Raw genomic sequence first — 23,240 nt, forward strand, 5'->3', positions numbered from 1 at the left:
TGCCACAGACCACTCTCAAGAAGGCATGGACATAATGAAAAATGATTTTATTCCACCGATCTGAATTTATTGAAATGTTATAACAGGGTAAGCCCTGTGCATCTTTGAACTGCCTTGTACACTTTGCATGATTCCCGTCGGCACTCCTGCACGCAGGGGTAAACTTTTTAATGGATGTGCATCATCATTAGATTCTGTTCAATATACACAAATAATAATACATTTTCCAAAAAAACGATTTCTTGGAAAAAGGTGATTTCCCTTTAAAACTATTTCTCTTAAAACACCAGTTTATTGATGTATTATAGTACATACAATGTTTGTAATGTACTGTAGACAACAGTTAATAGAGTCACATAGTCCTTAATGTCTTTTTGGCAGGCCTCAGCCTTCACACACTGCTCTAAGGCAATGCACTGTTCCACCAAGTGAAACAAGGGAGACCCAATGCTACATTGAGGTGCAATCTTACAGCATTTCAGTTGCTTCACGCTTGTGAACAATTCAATGCTTAAGCACTGAATCTCCATAGTCCCGTTTCCAGCAGTTTGACGCCAACAACTGAGACTTATCCTTTACGGTGCATCCAGGACGTCCCTCACTTTAGTCCCACTCTAAGCATCCTGGTCAAACAGCAGCTGTGGCTGTTGTCAGTTTGAGGGCATCTGACAGGTTGCGTTGCCGGACCCTTGAGTTGGTTATGGTTTCCAAATGGGACTCGGGCACCCATCCACGATGACGATCAGACAGTCTGGTCCCCTCTACCCAATCTGGGAAGAAGAAAGCATCCAACATAGAGTAACTAAATGTTTATTCTTTAATAACAGCAGGATCAGGGCAGTTCTACAATCAAGCAAAGGGAATGATGGGAAAGGTAGAGCGGTGGTCTTACGGTCGCTGCTTTGTTGGTGCACTAGAATGATATCAGCTTTTTCCAGGGACAGCTCATCGGGCTGCTGGGCAACAAAAGCTCGGATACACTGCATCTGTGGAAAATCTGTATGGAGAAAAGAGGAGAGAGAGGTCAGGTTGACAGTCACGAATATTAGTAGGTCAATACTGTAACTGCACTGCACTGTACTGTGTTTTAGTCTAAATTTATGCTGCTTATTTTTACCTTACTGAATATTCCTACTGTTTATTCTACACACTGTTTATTTCACATACTGTATATACTCCACTGTTTATTTTAACATACTTTAACATACTCTTTAAGTATTTTGAACCCTGTGCTGAGCCTGTTGCAATCGAAATTTCATTCGGTGTACACTTGCTGTCTACTGAATGACAATAAAGTTTGTCTAAGTCTAAGTAAATTATGTAATGCTCTTTTGTTTGCTCTCATGTCTAAAATGCATGTAAGTATTTCCTACATAAGGAAACAATGCTTTAGTCAATAGAGCGCAGGAAATTGAGGTTTAGACACCTAGTTATCAACTGGCACTATCACAGACAGGTCTAGTGTCATGTAATGTGTCAAATTTATGCACAATTTGTATGGTTAAACAGAAAATGCAGTATCACCATACCATGACACTGTTTTTGCTGAAAGTTCCACAGAACCTTCTTTCACTACATTTATTTTCATGTAACACTGAAACTGTGGTTGAGGATGCAAGACAATGATGAATTTTCCAGCATTCGGAATCTGAATATACAACTCACAATAGAGTAACTGACTGTGTTTATGATGTGGGGAATGAGTGAACTGGGCAGAGATTTCAAACAACTTTTTGTAATGTCTTCACCTTGAGCAGCAGAAAAATCTATTTTAGGATGTGGCCTTGAAAGAGCGGATATCCAGCGTAGCTTATCACTCCTGGAGGAACAAACAAAGACGATTATATCTTCTGCAACTGTGACAGCCAACGCAGACATTCCCCTGCAATGGCCTCATTCTCTTACTGTGTGTCAGTCCGCAGCAGCAGGGCTTTGTGCGACATGTGCAGCCGGAACAGGTTCTTCTGGAGGGAGTGAAGTTTGACTCGGCAGTTCTCTACACGCAGGTCTGATACAGGGGAGTGGTCGATTACTGTGAACCTTCCTCCTCTGGAAGCAGCAGACGGCACAACAGAGAAATGAGTTGATGGAAGGAAATAATGTGATGAGATCACAGGGATGATAAAAGACGGCGATATGAAGGAAAACAGGGTGTAGCAAACGGTAATGAGCCAGTTGGGAACGGCTTATTGTAACATTACAAATCATGTTCGTTGACTCACTCTTTTTGTAGTGAAAGTAGCAAGTAGTCATTGAATAGGTGCAAATAAATATTCCTCTCTGTGTCCTTTAGAGAGAAATCCATCAGCTCAGTGATCGGCCCTTCCCGCACCAGCCTCCGAGACTGACTGATCAGAGGAAGAGTCTGTAAAACACACACAGAAAACAGATTGGCAAAAGCCAGTAATGTTAGCATGTTATCATTTTTGAGCTGGGAAGCTAATTGTTCACAATAGAAACAGCAGTTTGACAAAACAATCATAAATCAAGGTCCACTTACAAGCTTTTTCTGGGGCTTTCAGCTACATCTCATGGTCACTTACATATTTGTCCTATATATACAACCACCTGACTGTAGATCAGGGGATGCCAACTGAGCCATCCCCGTAACAACTGGGTTAACTGGCAGCATAGAAGTTTTGTCTCCCCCTCTGGCAGTGAGAGTAATTACACAAACACTGTCGATGCACTTACGATGCCACAGGTTCCGCCATACTCCTAAGCTGCAGTCAAATAATGTTAAGTTCATTTATTGTACATGTAAAAGCCCACTTCTCAGATTTAACTCCCTCCACTGATGAAGACCCTGACTTGAAAGCTAGGAAGTGGACCTTGAGTTAAGATCATTGTGTCACATTATTTATTTTGCTGTAGATTCCATAAACATCACTACAAACACAGGCAATTTTTCTCATTAATGCTGGAAAATATGGGTGAAATTAATCTCATGACACAACACAAAACAGAACCGTCAACATTTTATTTTGTTAGTTTTCAAATTAGGCTTTGGAAAACAATAACAAGTTATGGTCAAATCATCATAATGTGATCTCATTGATTTTCTCCCATCTCATCTTGTAGTGGTTACTTACCCTGCACTCAAAGTCCACCTTCGCACTGAGGGAGACCAGCGACTCGATGCTTTTCATCTGAGTGATGCTGTCATTACTCTCTTGAATCAACTTGAGGAGGGAGGAATGAATAAAAAGAGAGGTTTGTCACCAAGAGGCTAACCAGGACATTTTTCAGCTATATCACTGCTATCCTGCCTTAATGGACAGTGAAAAGGGGACGTTGCTGTACCTTCTCCAGAAGTTTCATAGCTTTGATGGCCTGAGTCGACTCCGCAGTACCAGGAGTTGTTCTCTTCACAATGTTCTGGAGAGAAATGGTGTGTATGTGAGATAAAGGGTACAGGATCGAACATGTTTTGAACCATCAACCTTTGCTGTTTGAGAGAGGCCACACACACACACACGCGCACACATACACATACACACACACACACACACACACACACACACACACACACGCACACACACACACACACCTGAACCAGCAGCTTAAGTCTCGTGATCCTTTGGAAAGGAAGGACAAGGAAGGAACGAAGAGGAAGCCTCTGACAGACGGGACTTCTCTCCAATTTCTCCACAATCCGCTTGAATCCTGGATTCTCATTCCTGTGAGAAAAAGAGAAACTGAATGTAACAACAGATGAAAGAATGCCGACAGCAGCTGAAGTTTTCATGAACTGGAAATCATTTTCACGCCCCAAAATTTGATAAGTAAGCAAGTTTCACAGAGAGTATATAGTGCTTTGGTTCTCTCTGGATCCAGCAGAGAAATCACAAGAGTGGCTTACATGAGTCTCTGGTAGGTGGCATCCTGATAGGACTGGTTGGTGAGGTAGGGCACATAAACCATTTTGAAGCGCTGACATTGCCGAGCGATGATATCACACACGGTGAAGTGCATGATGTCTGATTCCACCCGCTCCTCCAGCTTTGATAAAAAACTATAAATCACAGAGAAGTCTTTTGAGCTTATTTCTCTGGCAGATTTGTTACACAAACAGGTTTGATAGTCACTTCATGTACATTTCATGTCAGATCTTAACAATCTGAGTGCATGTGAATGTAGACTGCATTCAGGTGGATAAAGAACTGACCTGTGGCTGATGGCACGAACATCCGCCAGGCGGGAAAACAGCCAGTTCCTGTCCTGAGTGGTCAACAGCACCCCCAGCTGTTTGGATTTGACAAAGTGTTCGACAACAATGTCCAAACTCCGGCAGTAGGAGGCCTCTGAGGTCACCACCTCAAACCTCACCTGGAGGGCAAAAAAAACAAAAAAACAAAGTGAGATACATTAGAAAAGATTAAAACATTGAGCAAGAGACTCAAGACGAGCGAGAGCGAGACAGTAAATTGTAGGTAATAAACAGAGGTTTGTCAGTTCTCAAGGATGTGACTAACTAAGGAGGAAGATTTCACAATGAGCAGAAGTTTTCCAGCTAAGACACATGTCTGCTTTACGATTTAGAAGGGAGAAACACAACACGTTTATGCAACCACACTGTCTGGCAAGAGACACTCTTCTGCCAATGAGAAGTGGATCAGTGGGAGGGTTATTCTAAGATGTGGCAAGTCAGAATATTTTGAGTGATTTTAGTAGCTTGAGGAGTGAGGTAACAACAGTGGAAAGCTGATTCATGTACGTCATGCCATTTCCCAGAAGTCAGCGCCAACAGAGAAGCTGCTGATGTGAACAGACGCCCAAAGTAAAGTCACTAACTAATAATTTAAATATGGCTGATCATTATGTACATGAAAACAAGTTCATTTCCGTGATGCATTTAATTGACCCTCGCAAGATTCTTCCAAATTTCAATGACAAATCAGTGTTGTGTTAGTGACTTCACAGAGAATGACGCACAAACCTTCCCACTGACTCTTTCACCGTTTAATATTTACTGTACATAAATGGAGCAGTTTTTGTTGCTCTAATCTGAATTTCCAATCTTAGCAAGATCAAACAAGCTGGATGAAGGAGATAAAGCTGCAGGAAAAGTGACAGATAACCATCAGGCATCCAGTTGCCTGGAGGATTCTCCTGAATTTCATTGAGGTGGAAATGTTGTGCCAGCAGCTTTCCAAAGATGTGCAAACGCATGATTTTGGTTAGAGTGGAATTTTCAATAAAAGCTCACTCATTCAGTGTGAATTTTTTTGTGTTTCATTCACTGAAACGTTTCTCACATTTACCAAGGCACTGTCCATTCTTTTTGCATTTAATGGTGACTAGGCTTTCGCATGTGCAGTATATGTTACCTCCTGTAGTCGCCTCTCGTCCTCCGTGAGCTCCTCCAGCTCGGCACTGTTCCTGACCCCCGGCAGCTCCCGCCACAGCGTGGATGACTGCGTGAGAGAGATGGATAGACGTGGGGAGGAAGACCTGCGTTCGTGCTTGGGGGGCTCAGGGAGAGGCAAGCTTTTGACACTGGTGATTGAGCCTGTGTAGGAGTGGGGGTGCCGGACAGGAGGCAGAGGAGGAAGAGGTCTGCGGGCAGGAGGAGGTGAGGGAGCAGGGGACGGGGTAATGTCCTCGCACACAGAGATGACATCGGAGCGGGCCTGGCGAAGGATCTCAAAGTTCTGAGCGGCCTCGCTGTACTGCTGGTAAAGCTGGGCAGCATCTGGGAGAGAGAGAGGAAGCGAGACAGACAAAGAAAGACGGCAGAGGAGAAACAGAAAAAGAAGGTTGAAAATACAGGAAGCAAAGGACAGAAGATAGACAGAGACAGGAACAGCGTTAGCCAAGAAGACTTGTTTGCATTTGACATTCCTTTTACACATACTTGTCGGAATGCAAAGTCGAAGCAGGCAGCTGTGTTTCCCTCAAGTTAGGAGATCTGAATGCTTGCAGAAACCTGTCTGTGACTCGCACAGACACACGTATATACAGCACATACACACAGACACACTCCCGTCCCGTTTCTCCTAATATCCATGTGAATCATAGGTCAAGTATCCGCGGCCATTTCAGGTTGTTTAAAATGTAATATTGTAACTGTGTGAGCCAACAGTAAACTGTGCACAGATTCCCTTTCCTTTGTGCATTTCATTTCAATTCTGAGCCAATACTTAATGAGGAAGAGGTAAACAGTTAGTGGGCCTGTATTAACACAGAGATGAATCACGCAAACGGAAAGGAAGTGCTCAACCATGTCGTGTATTTCCCGACCACAGCCAAAGATATGATCTGAGGCCACGTCACTGCGCTGCCTACACAGATTTTTCTAATAATCAGTCTTAAGATTAACTCTGAAACAAAACTGACAGTGACGAAAAAAAGTAAGACGCACAGCACATTTTGAAAAAAGGCTCTCATGGAGTTGATCTGAGCCTGGAGCGTTCTGTAACACTTGACCTGAATGAAATGAAATGAATGAAACATAAAGGTGGAACAGAGATACTCACTGAAAAACCTGGAGTTCCTTTTTCGTCTGTCGATTGTCTCTAAAACATTCCTACGGTGCCGAGAAAGAATCACAGCAACAGTTTACTTACAACTGTGAAGACTGTATAAAAATCAATTGACTAAAACGGTCTAAAAGGGCTTTTAGTGTGGAACATTTGTATTAAGTACACAGAAATAGATTAAATTAAAAAAAAACAAAAAAAACCCAATAATTTCAGTAATGCTATAGAGCTTTGGCCCCTCCAAGTGCTAAACTATGGCAGATTTTAATAACAGGTACACTCAATAACAAACAATCACTACCACTACTGTTTGAGAACATGTGTTCACAGTCCTATTTATCATGTCAAGTGTGGTTGTTTGACTCACCTCAGCTCTACTTCTCCCCAGCTTTTGCTCCGATCATCCTCATCATCTGGAATATAAAAGTATCTATTTGTTGATAGATTACACAACAGCATACCTATCCGCGCGCAATGTGTCCCCGAATTCACTATGAACTACAACAATGAATGTAAACAAATAGAAACAAAACACCTAAAAATGCACAAATAAATAAGTAGGTAATAAATAAAATAAATAGTTTACTTAGTAGCCTTGAATTACAGAAAAGATTAGTGTGTTTCCAGAACTCATGCTTCTCGTGTTATGTCTCAAAACAGGATCGACCCGAGCCTTTAAGCTCGTGCCTCTGGTTTTCCCTCACTTCCTCCACCTCCACTTATCCCCGCCTCCATTACCTGCAACCACAACACTGTGACGCAGTTTCCAGTTTCAGGTAATGCGCTGTGTTGATATCACTGCACTGAGAGTGTCTATTAGCAGATGTCTGCCATTGATATTGGATCGTGCGTGAGAAGTAAAACCGAAATGATTCAAACAAAAAACCTGTCGGACAGAAAAAGGAAATGGCAAAAAGATCATCTGTGATTAAAATTTCCCACGTGTAAAAATTAAATGTTAACTTCATTCAAAGGTTATCCCCTGTGCGCAGTCTGGGCCCAAATATGTCAACCTGATTAGATGATTAAAAAAATGGAAAATGCTGATTGATTTGAACCTAGACAGAAATCAAACATGGATGCCAAAGGTAATCGTGTGGCTGTAACTGATCTGAGCAGAGAACCAGCGTCTCCCATCTTCTCTCGTTACCTGTTGTAGAGAATATTCTGGTCCTGCGATCCCTTCCAACACCTTCCTCTTCTTGCACTTCTACATGCTGTCCATTTCTTCTTTCAGTGGTTTTACGGATCCCCCTTCTTCGAAATCGAGCTTCGGGACCCAAATCTCGGAAGCTGCAGCTGCTCTTAACAGCCCCCCCTCCTGCTTTCCCTTCTGCCGCCACCTGTCTGCTGTCCACCTCGGTTCCCTCTCCCTCCCTCGTCTCCCCCACCTCCTCTGCAGTGCCCTCCTCGTCAGGCTCCTCTCCCTGCCTATCTTCTTCACTTTCACCCGCTCTGTCTTCCGCCTCCTGGCCCTCACCCTCCCTGGAGGACTTGAGGATGTCAGACCCAGATTCATAGTTAAGAATGGGGCAGCTGCTAGGCTTGTACAGCGTGTTGCTCACAGATAAATACATCTGCACCTCCTTCTCTCTCCTCGCTTCTTTCTCCATTTCTGACAAACTCCCCTCCTCACCCGCCTTCTCACTGATTTTCACCTCTATATCTGCCTTTTCTACCTGAAGGTGACCACAGGGCTCAGTGTCTTTGTCCATACTGTGATCCTCCTTCCCTCCTGTGTCTAACAGTGTGTCAGCATGAGTGTATGTAGGTGTGTCACCATGCATAGCTGCGAACTGGTCAGCATGCATGTCGGCTTGACTCTGCCCCATACCTCTCAATCCCTCCACCTCCAACTGCTCTTCGTCCTCCAGCTCTGGCTCTGAGTGCTGTTCGTCCGTACCCAACTGACCAACAGCCGTCTCTCCAGTCTCTTGTGCCACCTCCTGCTGTCGTCTGTCGTTCTCCGCTGCCGCCTCGGACTGGTCGAACCCTTGGTCTCCTTGCGCCTCTGCATTACATTCATCCAAAGACTGTTCCTCTGAGCGTCCCAGAATCTCCCGCACCACATTTTTGGCCCATTTAAGGTGGGGGGCTTGGGAATGCCGTTTGGGCTCCTCGGACATGCTCCACGCCCCGCTCATTCGGATCCGAATGGCCTCCACCTCTTCTGGGCTCATCGCTCCAGTTTTAATCCCGTCCAAGATGGGTTCAAGTTGTTCAAAATTCATCTGAGAACAAACATCAGTGTAGGGATTACTCGGGAGAGGCGAAGATTGTTCCCACTCTCTTTCCACCTCATCTTTATTTTTCTCTCTCCACTTCACAAGGAGCCTTTCAGTCTGTGAGTCCCTCTTAATCGGCCCTATTTCGGCGTACGGGTGCTCCTTTTTGCGCCTGAGTTCCTCTCCAGCCTCTGTGTTTTGAGGCTCTGATGACAGTCTGTACCTGATATTCACCTCCGTTGTTTCTCCCATTGTTTCTCTGGGCAGGTTACACCTGCTCTTGCTCTCTGTGTCCTGGTTGGTGATGATCGGGTATTCATCATTTCTACTCAGTGTCGGATGCAGGACATCCTGAGGTTGCCGTGTGGCGTCATCACTGCAATGAAGATGACTTTCTAAATTTGTGTCATCTCTTTCCACTCCCTTCGTCTGATCAACTTGTGACTGTGACTTCTCACTGGTTTTTGACCGGGGCAATGTTTGCCCAATCACACAGAAGACGTACTTTGGATTTTCCGTTCCCTGTCTGTCTTCATCATCCATCTCCTCCTTTCCCATTGTCCATTCCTCTTCCCTCTCCTCCTCTCCCTCATGCCCCTTGAAGGCGACAGGTGGGGGGTCATTATATGAACCTCCACCTTCCCAGAACTCCTGGCAGTCCTCAAACTCCTCTTCTTCATCCTCCTCTCTTTCATCCTCTCCATCTCCTCCACTGGACACGGTCACAAAGCCGTCTTCTCCTGACAGCATTCTGTCTTGCTTCCACCCTGTCTCACTTCCTCCTTCGCTCTCGGAGCGGCCCCAGTAATCGCTCCCACCCTCTTCCTCTCTGTCACTCTCCTCTGTGTTATCTGTCATGTGCTCTCCCTCTGCATCCCAGCTCCGCCGCCTTCCCTCTATCCCTCCATCATGCCCAGACAGATGTTCCTTCCCTCCTTTATCTCTTTCACCCCAGCCTTCACTCACCTCCTCTGCATCTACACTTACACCCTCTGACTCCCTCTCTATGTCTCCTCTGTACTCATTTCTTCCCCCATGTCTTCCTCTGTAACTGCTTTGGTCCGAGTACCTCTCATCAGGTTCCTCCTTCACTCTCTGCTCCTCTCCTCTCCACTCAGCCTGCGACTCCATACCCCTCTCTCCTTCTCTCCTCCTCTCCTCCCCCCTCGTGTGTCTCTCTCTGTCTACAAACTCTTCTTTCCGATATGTGCCCCTCTGTGGCTCTAACCACATCCTCTTCTGCTCTGGCACGCCTCCTGCCATCTCTCCTCTGTCTCTCTCTTGTCTCTCACTTCTTTTCTGCTCCCTCTGACTCCTTTCAGCAGCTCTCCTTGGATTTCTCTGTTCTTCTACATCTCTGTCACTTTCAGTAGTGCTCCACTCTCCGCTGCTCTGGGCTCGTGGCGGCACCCTGGGAGCCATCTCGTTCAGGGATCGGCCCCCTCTGCCTGTCTTATCGTCCCACCTAGGATCTGCCTCTCTTTCCTTAGTTTCCCTCCCCCTCCTCTCCTCGTACTCTCTGTATCTGTCATCCTGTCTCCTGTCATCCCTCGTGTCTCTTGCACTTTCCCTCCATCTTTCTCCCTCCCTGTCTGCCTCCCTTGCTCCTCTCCTGTCGACCTCTCTGTACCTCTCCCTATCCCTCTCCGCTGCCCTCCTCCTGGATCGATCCTCTTCTCTTTCTCTGTCCCTGTCTCTGTACGGCTGCCTGTCCTCCTCCCTGTATCCTTGCCTATCTCGAGCTCTCTCCCTCTCTGTTTTGCCCATGTTCTCCCCCTCACTTCTACTGTGTTGATATGTCAACTCCTCTCTCTGTCTCTCCCTCCTCAGCTCTCTTTCGTCGCTGTCTCCCTCGCTCCTGGTGTCCCTCCATCCTTCTCTCCTCTGCGCCTTTTCCCTCTCCTTCTCATTAGAGTACATGTCTCTGTCTCTTCTTCTGTGTGGAGAAGACACTCTGACCTCCCTGTTTCCTGTGTCAAGCCTTGGCTTTTCTCTCTTTCTCCCTGCATCCCTCTCTCTCCTGTCCCACGAATCACCCACTTCTCTTCTCCTGTCTTGAAAGCCAACATCAGACTCCTGATATCTTTCCCTATGACGTGATTTCTCTTCTTCTACAGGTCTTCGTCCAGTGTTTCTCCCCTCTTCCTTTGCCCTGATCTCATCTCTTTCCCTCTCTCTGTGCCTGTCTCTCTGCCGTGCCCTCTCTCTTTCTCTCTCCCACTCATCTGCCTCCACTCTTTTCGGCCTGTCTCTCTGCCTCCTTTCTCGTCTCTCTTCAGCCATCTCAGTCGTGGCCGTCATCCTTCTGCCCCGATCTGGGCTGCTCTTTCTCATTCTGGGAAATGTGTCACCTTTCTTCGCCCCCCTCTGTACCTCTCTCTCAATCTCCTTCTCTACATTTGACAGCGGCCTCCCATTTTTGCTCCTGTCATCTCCTTGCCTCCTCTCTCTGTCCCTCCACTCTCTTTCTCCCTCTCTGGGCCGGGGTGCAGGAGCTCTGTCTCTTTCATAGTATCTCTCCCGTGGGTCCATATCTTTGTATCTCGCTCTGTCTCTAACTTTGTCTGTTTCTCTGTCTCTCCTCCAGTCTTCGTCTCGGTTGCCGTCTCTCTCTCGATCCGACTGGGCAGTCATCGCTGGCCTCGGACTTGGATCCCGGGAGACTTTTCCACCTGGCTGAAGCTTGCGGTCAGATGTGTTTACGTTAGATAAAGTGTCAAAGAGGGTGCAGCTGGGCCTTTTGGTCCCCATAGTATCATAATTTGGAGAACCTAAAAGACAGTAACACGACCATCATGAGTTAGAAATCAAACATTACCAGTCAAGCCATTTTCAGGGACAAATCCCAGATATGCAGGTCAAATTAAGCATAGTTACTCAATATCACAGAGTTTAGTAAGATTAGTGTGGAAAACTATACTTATACACAAATGCTGCAGCTACTGTACCTTTGAAAAACAGGGCAGCTGCACAAAGGTAGCTGCGTTTTCAGCCTGTTATTCTGTTTTGTCATACATGCTGAATTGCTGCACTTGTACTTTGAAGCTAAAAGCTGCGTGACATTCTCAGCATGTCTGTTTGTATAGTAACTTTACAGTAAGAAAGGGACATGCGGGCCTAAGAAAAGGTGACACCCTCTTACAGTCGTCTAAGAATGCAGCACAGTCCTGCAAGGCACCACATACCAAAAGACGTCTTTGAGAAAGCGAGGGCCTGTGACACATAGGCAAGGCATGTAACAAGTAAGCCACAACTAAGCCAGACCTTAATCTGCATCCAAACCAGAAGCAGAAGTTACTGAAGTGTTCATCTGAAATCCGTGAAAAATGGTAAAGCAACTCACCTGAATGTAGTATCCTGGGGAGGTCTGTGGTCTCCCCCCTCGGGTCCAGCTCAGCTCAGACGCATGGGATTGCACAACACAGAAGAATTCACTCCTTGTATTCACATTGTCTAGGAAACACACCAAACGTCCTCCTTTTCTTCAGATAACTCAGTGTCTATCTTTTCCTCTCAATACTTCAACTCTTGTGAAAAACGTAATGTTTACGCCTGAGCTCTCCTTGCTTTTCCCTCTTGCTGCCTTCTCTCTCCACCTCCCCTCCTTCCTCAAATTCCCAAACAAGTCTCAACAGATTGACACTTATCTTTCCCCTCCTCCTTTTCTCTGTCTTGTCTTCTCAGTTGCTGTTGCTGAACCAGGAGACCTCCAATAAATCAAACTAAAGTCTGTCCACTACTTCAGTTCTTTTCCCTCCTCTCTACTGCCGACATGATCGCCTGTGTGGACACCCCCTGGCAAAATAAAAGTACATAACTCTCTCCTCTCTCCTGCCCCATTCCTCTCTCGCTGAAACACAGGAAGTACACCTCCTTGGTGTCTCTGCCTTTGGAGCAGCGATTGGTTGACATGAAGCAGCCGGGTGTGTCTGCACAACAGACACAGCCAGGTAAGGTAAAGGCTGCGATAACACAAGGGAGAGCTGGGGGAGGGGAGACAGAGAGTGAGGAATGAGAGCACACAAAGCTCGCTGAGCACAATAAAAACTTCCCAACAATCCCCAGAGAGGTAGTTAATAAGGGAGAGAAAGATGAAACGCACGCTCTTCCTCATGATTAAAAAAAAAAATAATAAGATTAAGCAATCACAGAGGAGGAAACCAAGGGAGGGGCATTACACGGCTGATCTGTGAATCATTTGTTCAACAGTGACGGTTTTACTGTGTTGAAGTGGCCTGAGAGAAAGGTCCATGTCATTAACATGACCATTTAAAGGCAATAAGACCCAGGCCTCACGTTCACTACTCATGTTTGACTTCACTGCAGTTTTACTTATTTATGTACATTTAACCACTTTGTCGTTCGGATTTGTACTTAATTTGGATGAAGACCTTTATAATTCAGATGAATACATTTAGCAATTTTGAATCTCAAGCAGCCAGTTTATTTGGTACACCTAATTTTGTTTATTCCACACTAATCACACCTAATTTATTTCACACTTTGCATGCGTGTGGCAGCACCAGAGACCCAAAATAACACCCCAAATCCTTTGAAAAAGTGAGTTTTTCACAATACAGGACCTTTAAAGCCAATGGAGTCTAATAACACACTTCTGCAACAAATCCTGCCGTCATGAGGGTTATACTTAGTTTTGTGGTTATTTTGTAGACTGTAACTTGTGGTGCTGCTTATATTTGAGATATTTTTCCTGCTCCATTTATATCAATGAGGGCATCAGTTTTAGCTAGGTGTACTACTAGATGTAAGGCCACTCTTTGTTTAAAGGAATAGTTCAACATGCTGAGAAATACAAGAAAATTGACACCACTCTCATGTCTGCACGGTAATATGAAGCTACAGCCAGCAGTTGTTCATCTTAGAAACAGGTAGCACGGCTCTGTCTAAAGGTAACAAAATCCGCCAGTTAATCCCAGTACGAACTATGAATCGCTGGATATTTTTCAGCTGTTTCCTCCCAAAGGTAAATTAAATAGAACAGAGCATAAATTCACTGAGCAAACACACACACACTCCTGAGGATTGTTTATCACCGTAAATCTTATCATTTTAAACAGTGCTTTTAGATTTTTACAAATTAGGTTTGGATTAGAAGAATGGGGCAATGTTTCAGGGAAATCAATCAATCAAACTCCTAACAGGTTAAAGGCTGCCTTGTATTCAGATTCATGATAAACTGAAGTTGGCAGGATGAGGTTCAGGCGACTGTATAAACGAGCTTGGTGGAGCCATGTGTGGTTGCTAATGTAACTGGGAAATGCTGCTGCTATTGAAACAGTAAACTGGACATACTGGTACTCTACTTCGTAAGGTTTACCATAAATATATCTGCCTAAACATTTAATTCATACCAGAGCAACGTGTTCTACACACACAGTTTTACATGCAGTCAAATACACACATATATTTTCTAAGAACATTATTTTAACAACCAGTCTTTCTCAAATAGATGATTACACATTATCATGCAATTTCAGTGACAAAATGTACTCAGTTGCTGCCATTTTCCAGGAAATCTTTAATAAAACTAATGCAGTACAACATAACAGCCCTGCAATAAATCCGACCTCCACGAAGATGAGAATGTTTTGTTTTTGTTAAGAAGTATTTTAGAGAGGTGCTGAATCAACTTTATGGTCATTTTGGATCCTGTAGTTTACTTTAGTCGGTTTAGAGAGAAACTAAATCACAGCTATATATACAAAGTCAAGTATTACACATAGTCAAAGTCCCCAAATAGAGTACAGACAAAGGAGTTCATGTGATATGTCATTACAAAAATTGCTTTAACACCAATCCCTACATTATCAACCAGATAATCACTCCAAGTCAAACATCAATAAATTAATTATGACGAAGAAATATATACAAGTGACAACTAGAACAATCACCTTGCACTTCAAGTTCACCGTAAGCCATAATTTGACCTCTCTTTTTTAAAAATACAATGGTTGCTGCATTTGCAATTTGTGGCCCTCTGAAACTGTATTGCATAATACTACTTTGATATAGACTGAAATATCTCAACATCTATTAAATGGATTGTCCTAGAAGTTTGTACATATATCCATGGTCCCCAGAGGATGAATCCCACTGACTTAGGTGATTTTCAGTTATCTTGAGAAATATATCAACACCTACTTGTTGGATTGGCACATTTTGTACAAACATTCATTACCCCCAGACACTGTCTTTGGCGAGCTCCTGACGTTTCCTCTAGCGCCACCACATGGGTGACATTTGTGGTTTTGAGTGAAAGACCTCAAAATTTACTGGATAGCTTGCCAGATTGCTATAGAATTGATCTCCCCAAGGGATCAATTTTGATAAATTTAGTGATTCCTTTACTGCTCAGCAAATATCTAAATTTTTTTTTTTTTTTTCCAGTACTTTGGTTTATGAACAAATAATAGAAAATGGTAGCATACTAACACCATAATGTTCAAAGTGGGTAACATGGTAACATGTTGGTATGAGGAAACAGAAGTTTTTATGAAAAATAAAATAAAATTCTGTGTCACTTTTAAAATACTGTATTTACTTGGATTAAAAAAAAAACTGGGTGAATCAGGAGGTTCATCTTGTCAAATGGTGATTAAGCAGGTATAGTGGTTTGTGCAGCATTGACAGCGGTACTAAGTTTCAAGACACACACTGAATAAACTAGACATGACATGTTTGAGCTTTTCCTCTTTGCAACTCATCTAAACGTCGCAGGTCACATGATTTGTGCGCGTGACGATTCAACTGCCGCTCATTGGTCGCGCTTCATTCGGACAGTCACATGCGCGTGTGTGTTTAGTTTCACTTCCGCACTACGCTACGTTCCTGTCAGTAGCTTTGTTAGCCTCTAGGATGACACTTCACACATTTTGAGGAAAAGCGTGCTTATTATCCAGGACAGAAAGGTGTACAGCTAGCAACGTTTATTTAAAACTTCCGACTACACGCAAATTTACTTTGTTATATCTGCGTTACAAAAGAACAGCTGTTGAATAAGTAAACCAGGAAGCGATGTTAGCGTGAGGAAGCTCACTCCATCATCCACTGGCTACGTTTTTAAACTACTGTCAGTTTGACTGTTAAACTGTAACGAACAAAGAAGCTTTTCACGCTCATTTACAGTAGAAGAAGTCATGAAGGTAGGTGCACAATAAAGCCAAAAGTTGCACTCTGTCAAGCTGTTCAGAGAGATATTTTCAACTGGCTGTGTTTCCTCAGGAAAACTTCTTTCCTCGTGCGGAGATGAACAGACATTTTGCATGCACATGCTGTATATTTAGTGAAGGCTTAAAGATAGAGGTTACACAACTCAGTTTCCCAATTACATGAGCAGCAGACATGGATCTTCGTTTTTTCTGTCCGTACATATTATAGCCCACACTTAAAATACTTTTTTTTTTTTTTCCCCCAAGAATTGAACAGGTAGTTTCCTCCTAGTTGGGTTTTTTCTTAAGAGAGCAGTTAAGTAAGCATGTTGAAATTGATTACAGTGAACAGGAGATGTTCAATAATAACAAATAAAGGAAGCAAATCTTCAATTGAAAAGTTACTGGAATTATTCATCTGTTATCAAAGTAATTATCCATCAATCTTTTGCCAGTTGATTAAGTGACCACTTTTTTCATGCTCTAAAGGGGCTGGTTACCATAATGCCACCACATTTATACTACTGCAGTATAAACAGTAGCTAACAGTAATGGTAGGTAGTTTGTAGACACAGTATATGCATATAAATATGTCCATACAAATATTGTAGGATTGTCAGATTGTCCAACCCTAATTTCCCTAAATAATTATGCTTAAGAATTGCTGATGAATGAAATAACTATCTTTTTTTTTTCTTTTTTTGTCAGGTGGCCCATAGTCAGAGTGGAGGGTCCTTCCTGGTGTGGACCCTTGCTGTTCAGCTGGTCCTGTGTGGGAGTGGGGTGTACACCAGTGACAGCACCAAGAACTGCAAACTGCCTGCTGAGTCTGATTCAGAACGGAAAGTCCTCAGTCGACTAGAGCCACTCGCCCATAAGAAGTAAGTGACTCCATTGTGTACTTGCAGATTCAGTGCCATCGATGTGACATTGGGTTGTGTTTGGATTGCCTGCAACCAATCAGAAAATCAACAATAGTTGCATATGCAGCAGAAGCATTTAGCCTAATGGTTCTTTGCCATTCAGTGTTGTTTTTTTCACAATCTCTCTTATATATGATTAATTATTTCCTGGGATTTGTCCTCAGCTTTTCAGTCGTGACCAAAACAGAAAAAGAGAGTTACACATATGTGTTCCAGTTGTGTGGAGATGCAGCGGGTGTTCCAGGAGCAGGGGTTGTTCAGTTGGACAGCAAGCAAGAAAGTAAACCAATAGTGATTGGATCGTACAATTCAACACAGGCCATTGGAGGAAGTAAGTGTCTCGAAAATATTTCTTTATTTCATCCCAATTTACCCTGACTTTGCTCTGATCAGATGCTTGCAGCCTGTGTGTGAATGATAACCATCTGTGGGATCTTAGGTTGGAGAATTACATTATGTTTTGGGACAAACTATGAGCAAAAGAAGCCCAAGATAGCTAAAGAACTGTTTTTGATTCAACCCTCTTTGGATAACATGACCTTGATGACTGAGAATCTTCACATCCTTACTGTTCAGTCTTGAATTCACTCTGAACGTGGGACTAACAGTTTCATAGGGTGCTTTAGATGAGTGTTGTGTCTGCATTGTTTTTATACTTTACTGCCCTTGCAGGTGACTGGGTGATGTTGATCTACAGAAACGGCGACACATATGATGCCCACTGCTCCAAGGAGAAGAGGAAAGCCATTGTCATGATCTCTTGCGACAGGAATATGGATGCGGTAAGATCACCAGTACACAACTTACCTAGAAAAACGTGACTGAATCACACAGGTCTGAACATGGCCTGATGTTTCTCCTGTTTCATGTGTGATCTAGCACCCTTTCTCTTTCCCTTACTCTGTGTTGCCTTGTGTTTACCTTTGTCTCTCTCCATCGCACTCCCAGGGTCCGCTGGAGGTGGTGCTGGAGGACAGGGACAGGGAGCAGGACTGTTTCTACCTGTTTGAGATGGACTCCAGTGCAGTGTGCCCACTTATTCAGTCCAAGCTCAGCACTGGCTCCATAATACTCATCATGTACGTATAGACAGTCTCTAATGACTCAAAGACCCTAACCTCACCCTTGATTAAAGGACAAGTGGGGAGGATTTAGGAGGATCTACTGGCAGGATTGTAATACAATATTCAGATTTATGTTTTGATTAGTGTATTATCACCTGAAACTAAGGCTAGATCCAAACTGATAAACATTTTCTGTCCATGGTCTCCCTCCAGATGAGCTTTTTAGAAGAAATCATCTCTGTCTAAACAAACACATCTAAAAACGGCAGTCACGTGTGCCAGTGTTTGGTGTCTGCCTCTTACCTATCTAGGCAGTGGTAGCATGATATCATGGATATATACGGGCTGATGTTGTTTAATCTCTGCTGGAAAAGGGTCATGTGATAGGAACCTTACAAATCAGGAGGCAGTTGTGGGTGTCTTTGTCATCGTTTCCAAAAGTGTCTCCTCCCACCTGTCGAGACTGCAATGCAATCTAGAAGTTTTCAAACTAAAATGGGGTCAGCAGCATTTCCTTAAGTCTCTAGGACATCAGAGTAGTGAGGACGCTAGGTGCAAATGTAGGAAGAAATATGAGTTTTAAAACGAAAACACATTAGTGTGGATGTAGCCTAGGAATCATTCTGTTTTCATTAGCTTAGAATGAGCCACCATGTTTCTACAGTAACCCAGAATGGACAAAACATTCTGGCTCTACCTTACCCAAGGGCTGCCGTAGGTTATCCCACATGCTTTTAAAGGGAGTATTTAATTGGGTGTAGTCTGCCACCACACCACTAGATGACACTAAATCCTACACACTGGATCCTTTAAAGCGTCTAATATCATAAACAGTCAGTGATCATAAGACTTCTCTTCTTTCAGTGCGATCTGTCTTCTGGCTGTTTACCTCATTGGAGGTTTCCTCTACCAGCGACTGATTGTCGGAGCCAAAGGGATGGAGCAATTCCCAAATTATGCCTTTTGGGTGGAGTTTGGCAATCTGACAGCGGTAAGACAAGAGCAGTCGATATATAACGTCATTAAAAGATCAGTCTCGTGACTCTTTGGGAATATCATGACGTTCATAACTTTCCCCTGCCTCCCTTACAGGATGGATGTGACTTTGTGTGCCGGTCACGAAATCGTGACGAGGCCCCGGCGTACAGAGGAGTGGTTGCTGAACCTTTAGAAGAAGAGCCAGAGGAGAGAGATGACCACTTACTACCTATGTGACCTAAATATGTCAGAAGTGGGACAGAAAGTTTCACTGCGTGACACAGTTTAGTCTTTCAAAGGTCAGACAAAGTTGCTTTTAGACACAAGTCTTGTTTTTCTTGTACTGGTTTAGGTTAGGACCTGTTGACACTATGTGTGTTTATTCCAGACTTGTGTCTAAGGCAACTATTGTGTGATCTGCTTGTCACTAAAGAGGGCATATTACTCATAGGGCTGACAGACCTGTCTCCTCTCCCTCCCCCATACATTTCATTCAGCTGTTTGATGTCAAACAAATGAGTGATTCATTACAAGATTGCAAAGTAACGAGCCATTCTTCAATGAAAATCTGGCACAAAGGGGATACATTAAGAAGTTGGATTTCTCCATGATTTAAACTTAATAACATATTGTTCATATTGTTGTGCTTAGCTACTGATTGTTGTCTGAAGTTGATGCAGGTTGCAGCAAGCTGTTCTTCCTGGGATCTTGGTTGTGCTCTGACACGTTATAAAACATGCTGGTGCTTTTGCTCATGTCATTTGGCTTTAATCAGTTTATGCGTTCTTTGGAAAGTTGGAGACGTAATATGAGAATGTCATTGTTTAATTTTAAGTACTGTGACGCACTGCAAAAACGATAGCTTGACTGAGTTTGGTTTTTAATGGGGCATTTCCCTTTCTCCCACATTAAAGGGGAAAGCTTCTACATCAATGTTAATATGTCCCTAAAATAGTTCGTATTACCAACTTCCTGAGAGAAATCTGAGCATGTTAGTTTTTGCTATAAGAAAAGTGAACAATTCTAAATTAAATTGAAGTGAATTGAACTTACAAATTTGGTGTCCAAAGCGAAGCATTCAACTCAATTAAAAATTGAATTAGATCTCAAATGACCAACTTTTGCTCATTATGCTAGTATACAGTGATGGGCATTAAAAAGAGATTAGTGTATGAATTCCGCTATTAAAAATGTATGATTTCAAAAAATATGTCATATATATAGTATACTGTATTTTCATAGAATAAGTGAACTGTCACAGTAAAAGACCAATGTTGATCATCACAAAACTATTGAATAATGAATATTATAACGAGTAAACTGATCTGTCATAATAAAGCCGACCCAAACGCCAGATGCACTGCTTGGCAAGAGTAGATTGTACTTTGACCAAATATTAAAGGCCGCTTCATGCTTGATGCATTGCTCCTTTAGACAGATATAGCAGCAGTGAAAGCACTTAATTTTCTATATTGTTGTAAAAATGTTACAGCTCTGATGATATCAGGAATGAGGTTTGTAATGTTTTTTAGAAATTTCAAATAGTTACTGCGAAGTATTAAAGCAGGATTTTTGACTTTGATGGAAAGATGATGTGAATCCAGTTACTGTATTATTGTCAGTTTGAACACTTGTGTTTATTTTGTTTTGTTTCTATCACTTCCTTTTTGTGTTCACTACAGCTGACATTTCTGTCCTTAGTTCAGCAGACTCCTGGAAACAATCTGCTGGAAATGGTCACACCTGTGTTTGTAGTGAACTGAGCTCCCATTAGATATAATAGCTTGTTTGTTTCAAAGATGATTTCAAGCCACAAACTTTTTTGGTTTGTTTTCTGGTTCCATCAAAAATAAAATATGAAAGAAGTTTATGTATGCCCATTGTAGTGGTGAACTCCATACACACCCAAGTGCACTCTTCTTTGGAGATTTAATGGATGTAAAAATGTTTTAATAAAAACATTTCATGCACAACACATTTTTATTCAGAATTCATATATGAGTCAATGTAATGGTTACGTTCAATCGTCCTTGTAAGCGTTAGTAGCCGTTTCAGGAAAAAGAAGCAGGTTTAGCAGGTTTTTTTCTGTGGTTTTTCCAAGCCTAAAGGCTGAAAGCAAATTTGCCAAGAAATTTGATTCAGATAATGACTTAACTGGTAAATAGAGAAGAAACATGAGTATGACAATTACAAATGACACATTACACTTCACTTCAACAGCACACACCTACACTATCTTCATATTTATGTTTCATTTAGTGTACCCAGTCTTCATTGTGAGGTAATAAATAAAGTTATGGGGTCAAAGACAAACCTGCAGTCTTGTGGGCGAGTAATAGCCCCTGGTTGGTTTCCTGGAGACTTACCCTAACCCTATCCCTAACCATAACCACTGTTTGCCTAACCCTATACCTAACCTAACCCATACCCCTATCCTCAGTCTTTACCCTAAAATGTAAGGATTTAAATTGTGGAGACCTGTATTTTGTCCCACATGTGACTGTGTAAACAGATTTCTGTCCCCACAACGTGAGTAATTCACTGGCACACACACACACACACACACACACACACACACACACACACACACACACACACACACACACACACACACACACACACACCTGCACTAAGAAACGCTGAATTAAATGAATATTTTTATTCGTACGAATTTATGTGTCATTTATCAGACACACCCCCGCCGCTGCCTCCGCCGCCACCGCCAAAATCTCACTGTGAACTCGCAACTTCTGCAGAAATGTAGAGATTTCCTCGATGACGCGCGAGGCTTCAGTGATTCATCAGTGAACATTCAAAAGAACAAATGCTTGTCGATGATTGGACGAAGAGGAGGAGAAGGGCGGCAACAACAGCGCTCCTCTCCACAGACTGTTCATAGACCGACACCTGGTGGCGAGTCTGCGGAACTGCAGACGCTTTCTGACTCATCCTGAAGCGGAGCTGAATGAGTTGTGGACAGACATTTCTGTCTGTCTTTGTGTCGTCAGGGGGTGGACAGCTCCTGGTTGAGCTCTGGGGTATCTGGGGCTTCTCATCCTCGGGAAGGAATGCAAGGATCAGAGCTGTGAGAAAATCTTTTGTTGTCTCGTCTTCAGGGCCAATCCTGGCTGGATGACGTAAGGGCTATTTGCATAAATTTCCCATCAGCCCTCTCAGCGCGCGTGAGCTCGCACCATCAGCCAGGGCTGACACGGCACGGAACCGGTTATATGCCCACCAGAAGGTTTGCAAAGTCGTGTTACTCCGGTAGCACATATACTAAAATTGGAACGATACAGAGAAGATTAGCATGGCCCCTGCGCAAGGATGACACGCAAATTCGTGAAGCGTTCCTCATTTTTCTCGTTTTTCAGCTGCGATGTTAGGGTTAGGTTTTTCAGGTTGCGAGTGTGCTGTACATCACCTTTTGCTTGAATTGACGACATCTCGAGTAAAAAGCACAATAATTAGAAAACTGAAGGTGACATTGAGAAATACGATTGATACAGCGATGTATCGACTTTTATATACTATATAAAAAGTTATATATACTTTTCGACAGTAGAGGGCAGTGTGGACTCGTGGTTTACTGCATGATCCGCTGTTTCTCCTCATGACTGTGGTGCTGCCCACTAACGTGCCATTATATTTGCGTGAACGTAATTGTTTGGTTTGATTTGGACAGGGTGTCTCGGTCCAATGCTGGTGTGGACAGTGTTGCAGTCAGAGCTGCTGGAAGCCAGGTGTCTGCTGCTCGACCAGCCTGCAGGCTTCCCCTTACAAAAAACAACTTTATTTAACTATGCTATTAGTATACTTCTTTTAAATTAAAAATAAGAGAGTATACTTTCAGTTTACTTTTGATGTACTTATCAGAGATATACTTAACAAAGTTATACTTAAGTATACTTGGCTTATACTGAAAAGTATACAGAAAAGTCTGAGTGTATTTGACTTGTACTTGAACTTTTGATCGGGATACACTTGGGAAAAGTATAATAATATTCGAGTATATTTGGATTGCAGTTGTGCTTACTCTTTTGATAGTAGCCTATTCAAATATTTTCCCATACATATTGGCTTCTTTGAAGTGCACTGCAGTATGTTTTACATACTATCTCATGAGCTTACATATTCCACAAGTAAATTTGCAGTAACAAGTCAGCTTTGAGTGGAATAGCTTAGATATTATTAATATATAGATATTACATGGGTGGAACTGAACTTCATCTTTTATGTAGTGTTATTAACCCACACAGAAACAGAGAAACATTTGTCTGATTTTATTAGAGAAAAAAAACTGACATTTCTTCCAAGGTCTCAGTATTGTAACAGACTTGATACATACTGGCCACTATTATGAGTCATTATATATTAAGTATAACTAAATAGCAATCTA

The 23,240-nt window shown here is 42.9% G+C and overlaps 2 protein-coding genes and 1 non-coding gene across 4 annotated transcripts; 2 read left to right on the plus strand and 1 right to left on the minus strand.

Moving 5' to 3' along the window:
* Positions 1 to 27: 27 nt before the first annotated feature.
* Positions 28 to 12,165, minus strand: arhgef5 (Rho guanine nucleotide exchange factor (GEF) 5). 2 transcript variants are annotated; one of them, XM_076738151.1, is made up of 15 exons: positions 12,051 to 12,165; positions 7,633 to 11,478; positions 6,850 to 6,895; positions 6,480 to 6,529; positions 5,331 to 5,695; positions 4,169 to 4,329; positions 3,863 to 4,015; positions 3,551 to 3,680; positions 3,304 to 3,378; positions 3,093 to 3,182; positions 2,223 to 2,365; positions 1,906 to 2,049; positions 1,749 to 1,819; positions 893 to 997; positions 28 to 770 (listed from the first exon to the last, which is right to left on the minus strand). In XM_076738151.1, the coding sequence occupies exons 2-15, from the start codon at positions 11,456 to 11,458 to the stop codon at positions 628 to 630; spliced, it is 5,502 nt and encodes a 1,833-aa protein (XP_076594266.1). In that variant the 5' UTR covers positions 11,459 to 11,478; positions 12,051 to 12,165; the 3' UTR covers positions 28 to 627. The 2 variants fall into 2 exon arrangements, with proteins under 2 accessions (XP_076594266.1, XP_076594267.1); XM_076738152.1 differs by having other exon boundaries at positions 30 to 770; positions 8,317 to 11,478.
* Positions 12,166 to 15,534: 3,369 nt separating this feature from the next.
* On the plus strand, positions 15,535 to 20,816 carry m6pr (mannose-6-phosphate receptor (cation dependent)). Its single transcript, XM_076738080.1, has 7 exons — positions 15,535 to 15,870; positions 16,585 to 16,757; positions 16,964 to 17,130; positions 17,472 to 17,581; positions 17,748 to 17,878; positions 18,728 to 18,854; positions 18,956 to 20,816. The coding sequence occupies exons 1-7, from the start codon at positions 15,865 to 15,867 to the stop codon at positions 19,076 to 19,078; spliced, it is 837 nt and encodes a 278-aa protein (XP_076594195.1). The 5' UTR covers positions 15,535 to 15,864; the 3' UTR covers positions 19,079 to 20,816.
* Positions 20,817 to 22,097: 1,281 nt separating this feature from the next.
* LOC143325315 (U6 spliceosomal RNA) lies at positions 22,098 to 22,203 on the plus strand. The gene has a single exon (XR_013077516.1). It is a non-coding gene; the product is annotated as a U6 spliceosomal RNA (small nuclear RNA).
* Positions 22,204 to 23,240: the final 1,037 nt, after the last annotated feature.

This window comes from Chaetodon auriga, chromosome 8 (genome assembly GCF_051107435.1).
Source record: "Chaetodon auriga isolate fChaAug3 chromosome 8, fChaAug3.hap1, whole genome shotgun sequence".
Classification (NCBI taxonomy): Eukaryota; Metazoa; Chordata; class Actinopteri; order Chaetodontiformes; family Chaetodontidae; genus Chaetodon; species Chaetodon auriga.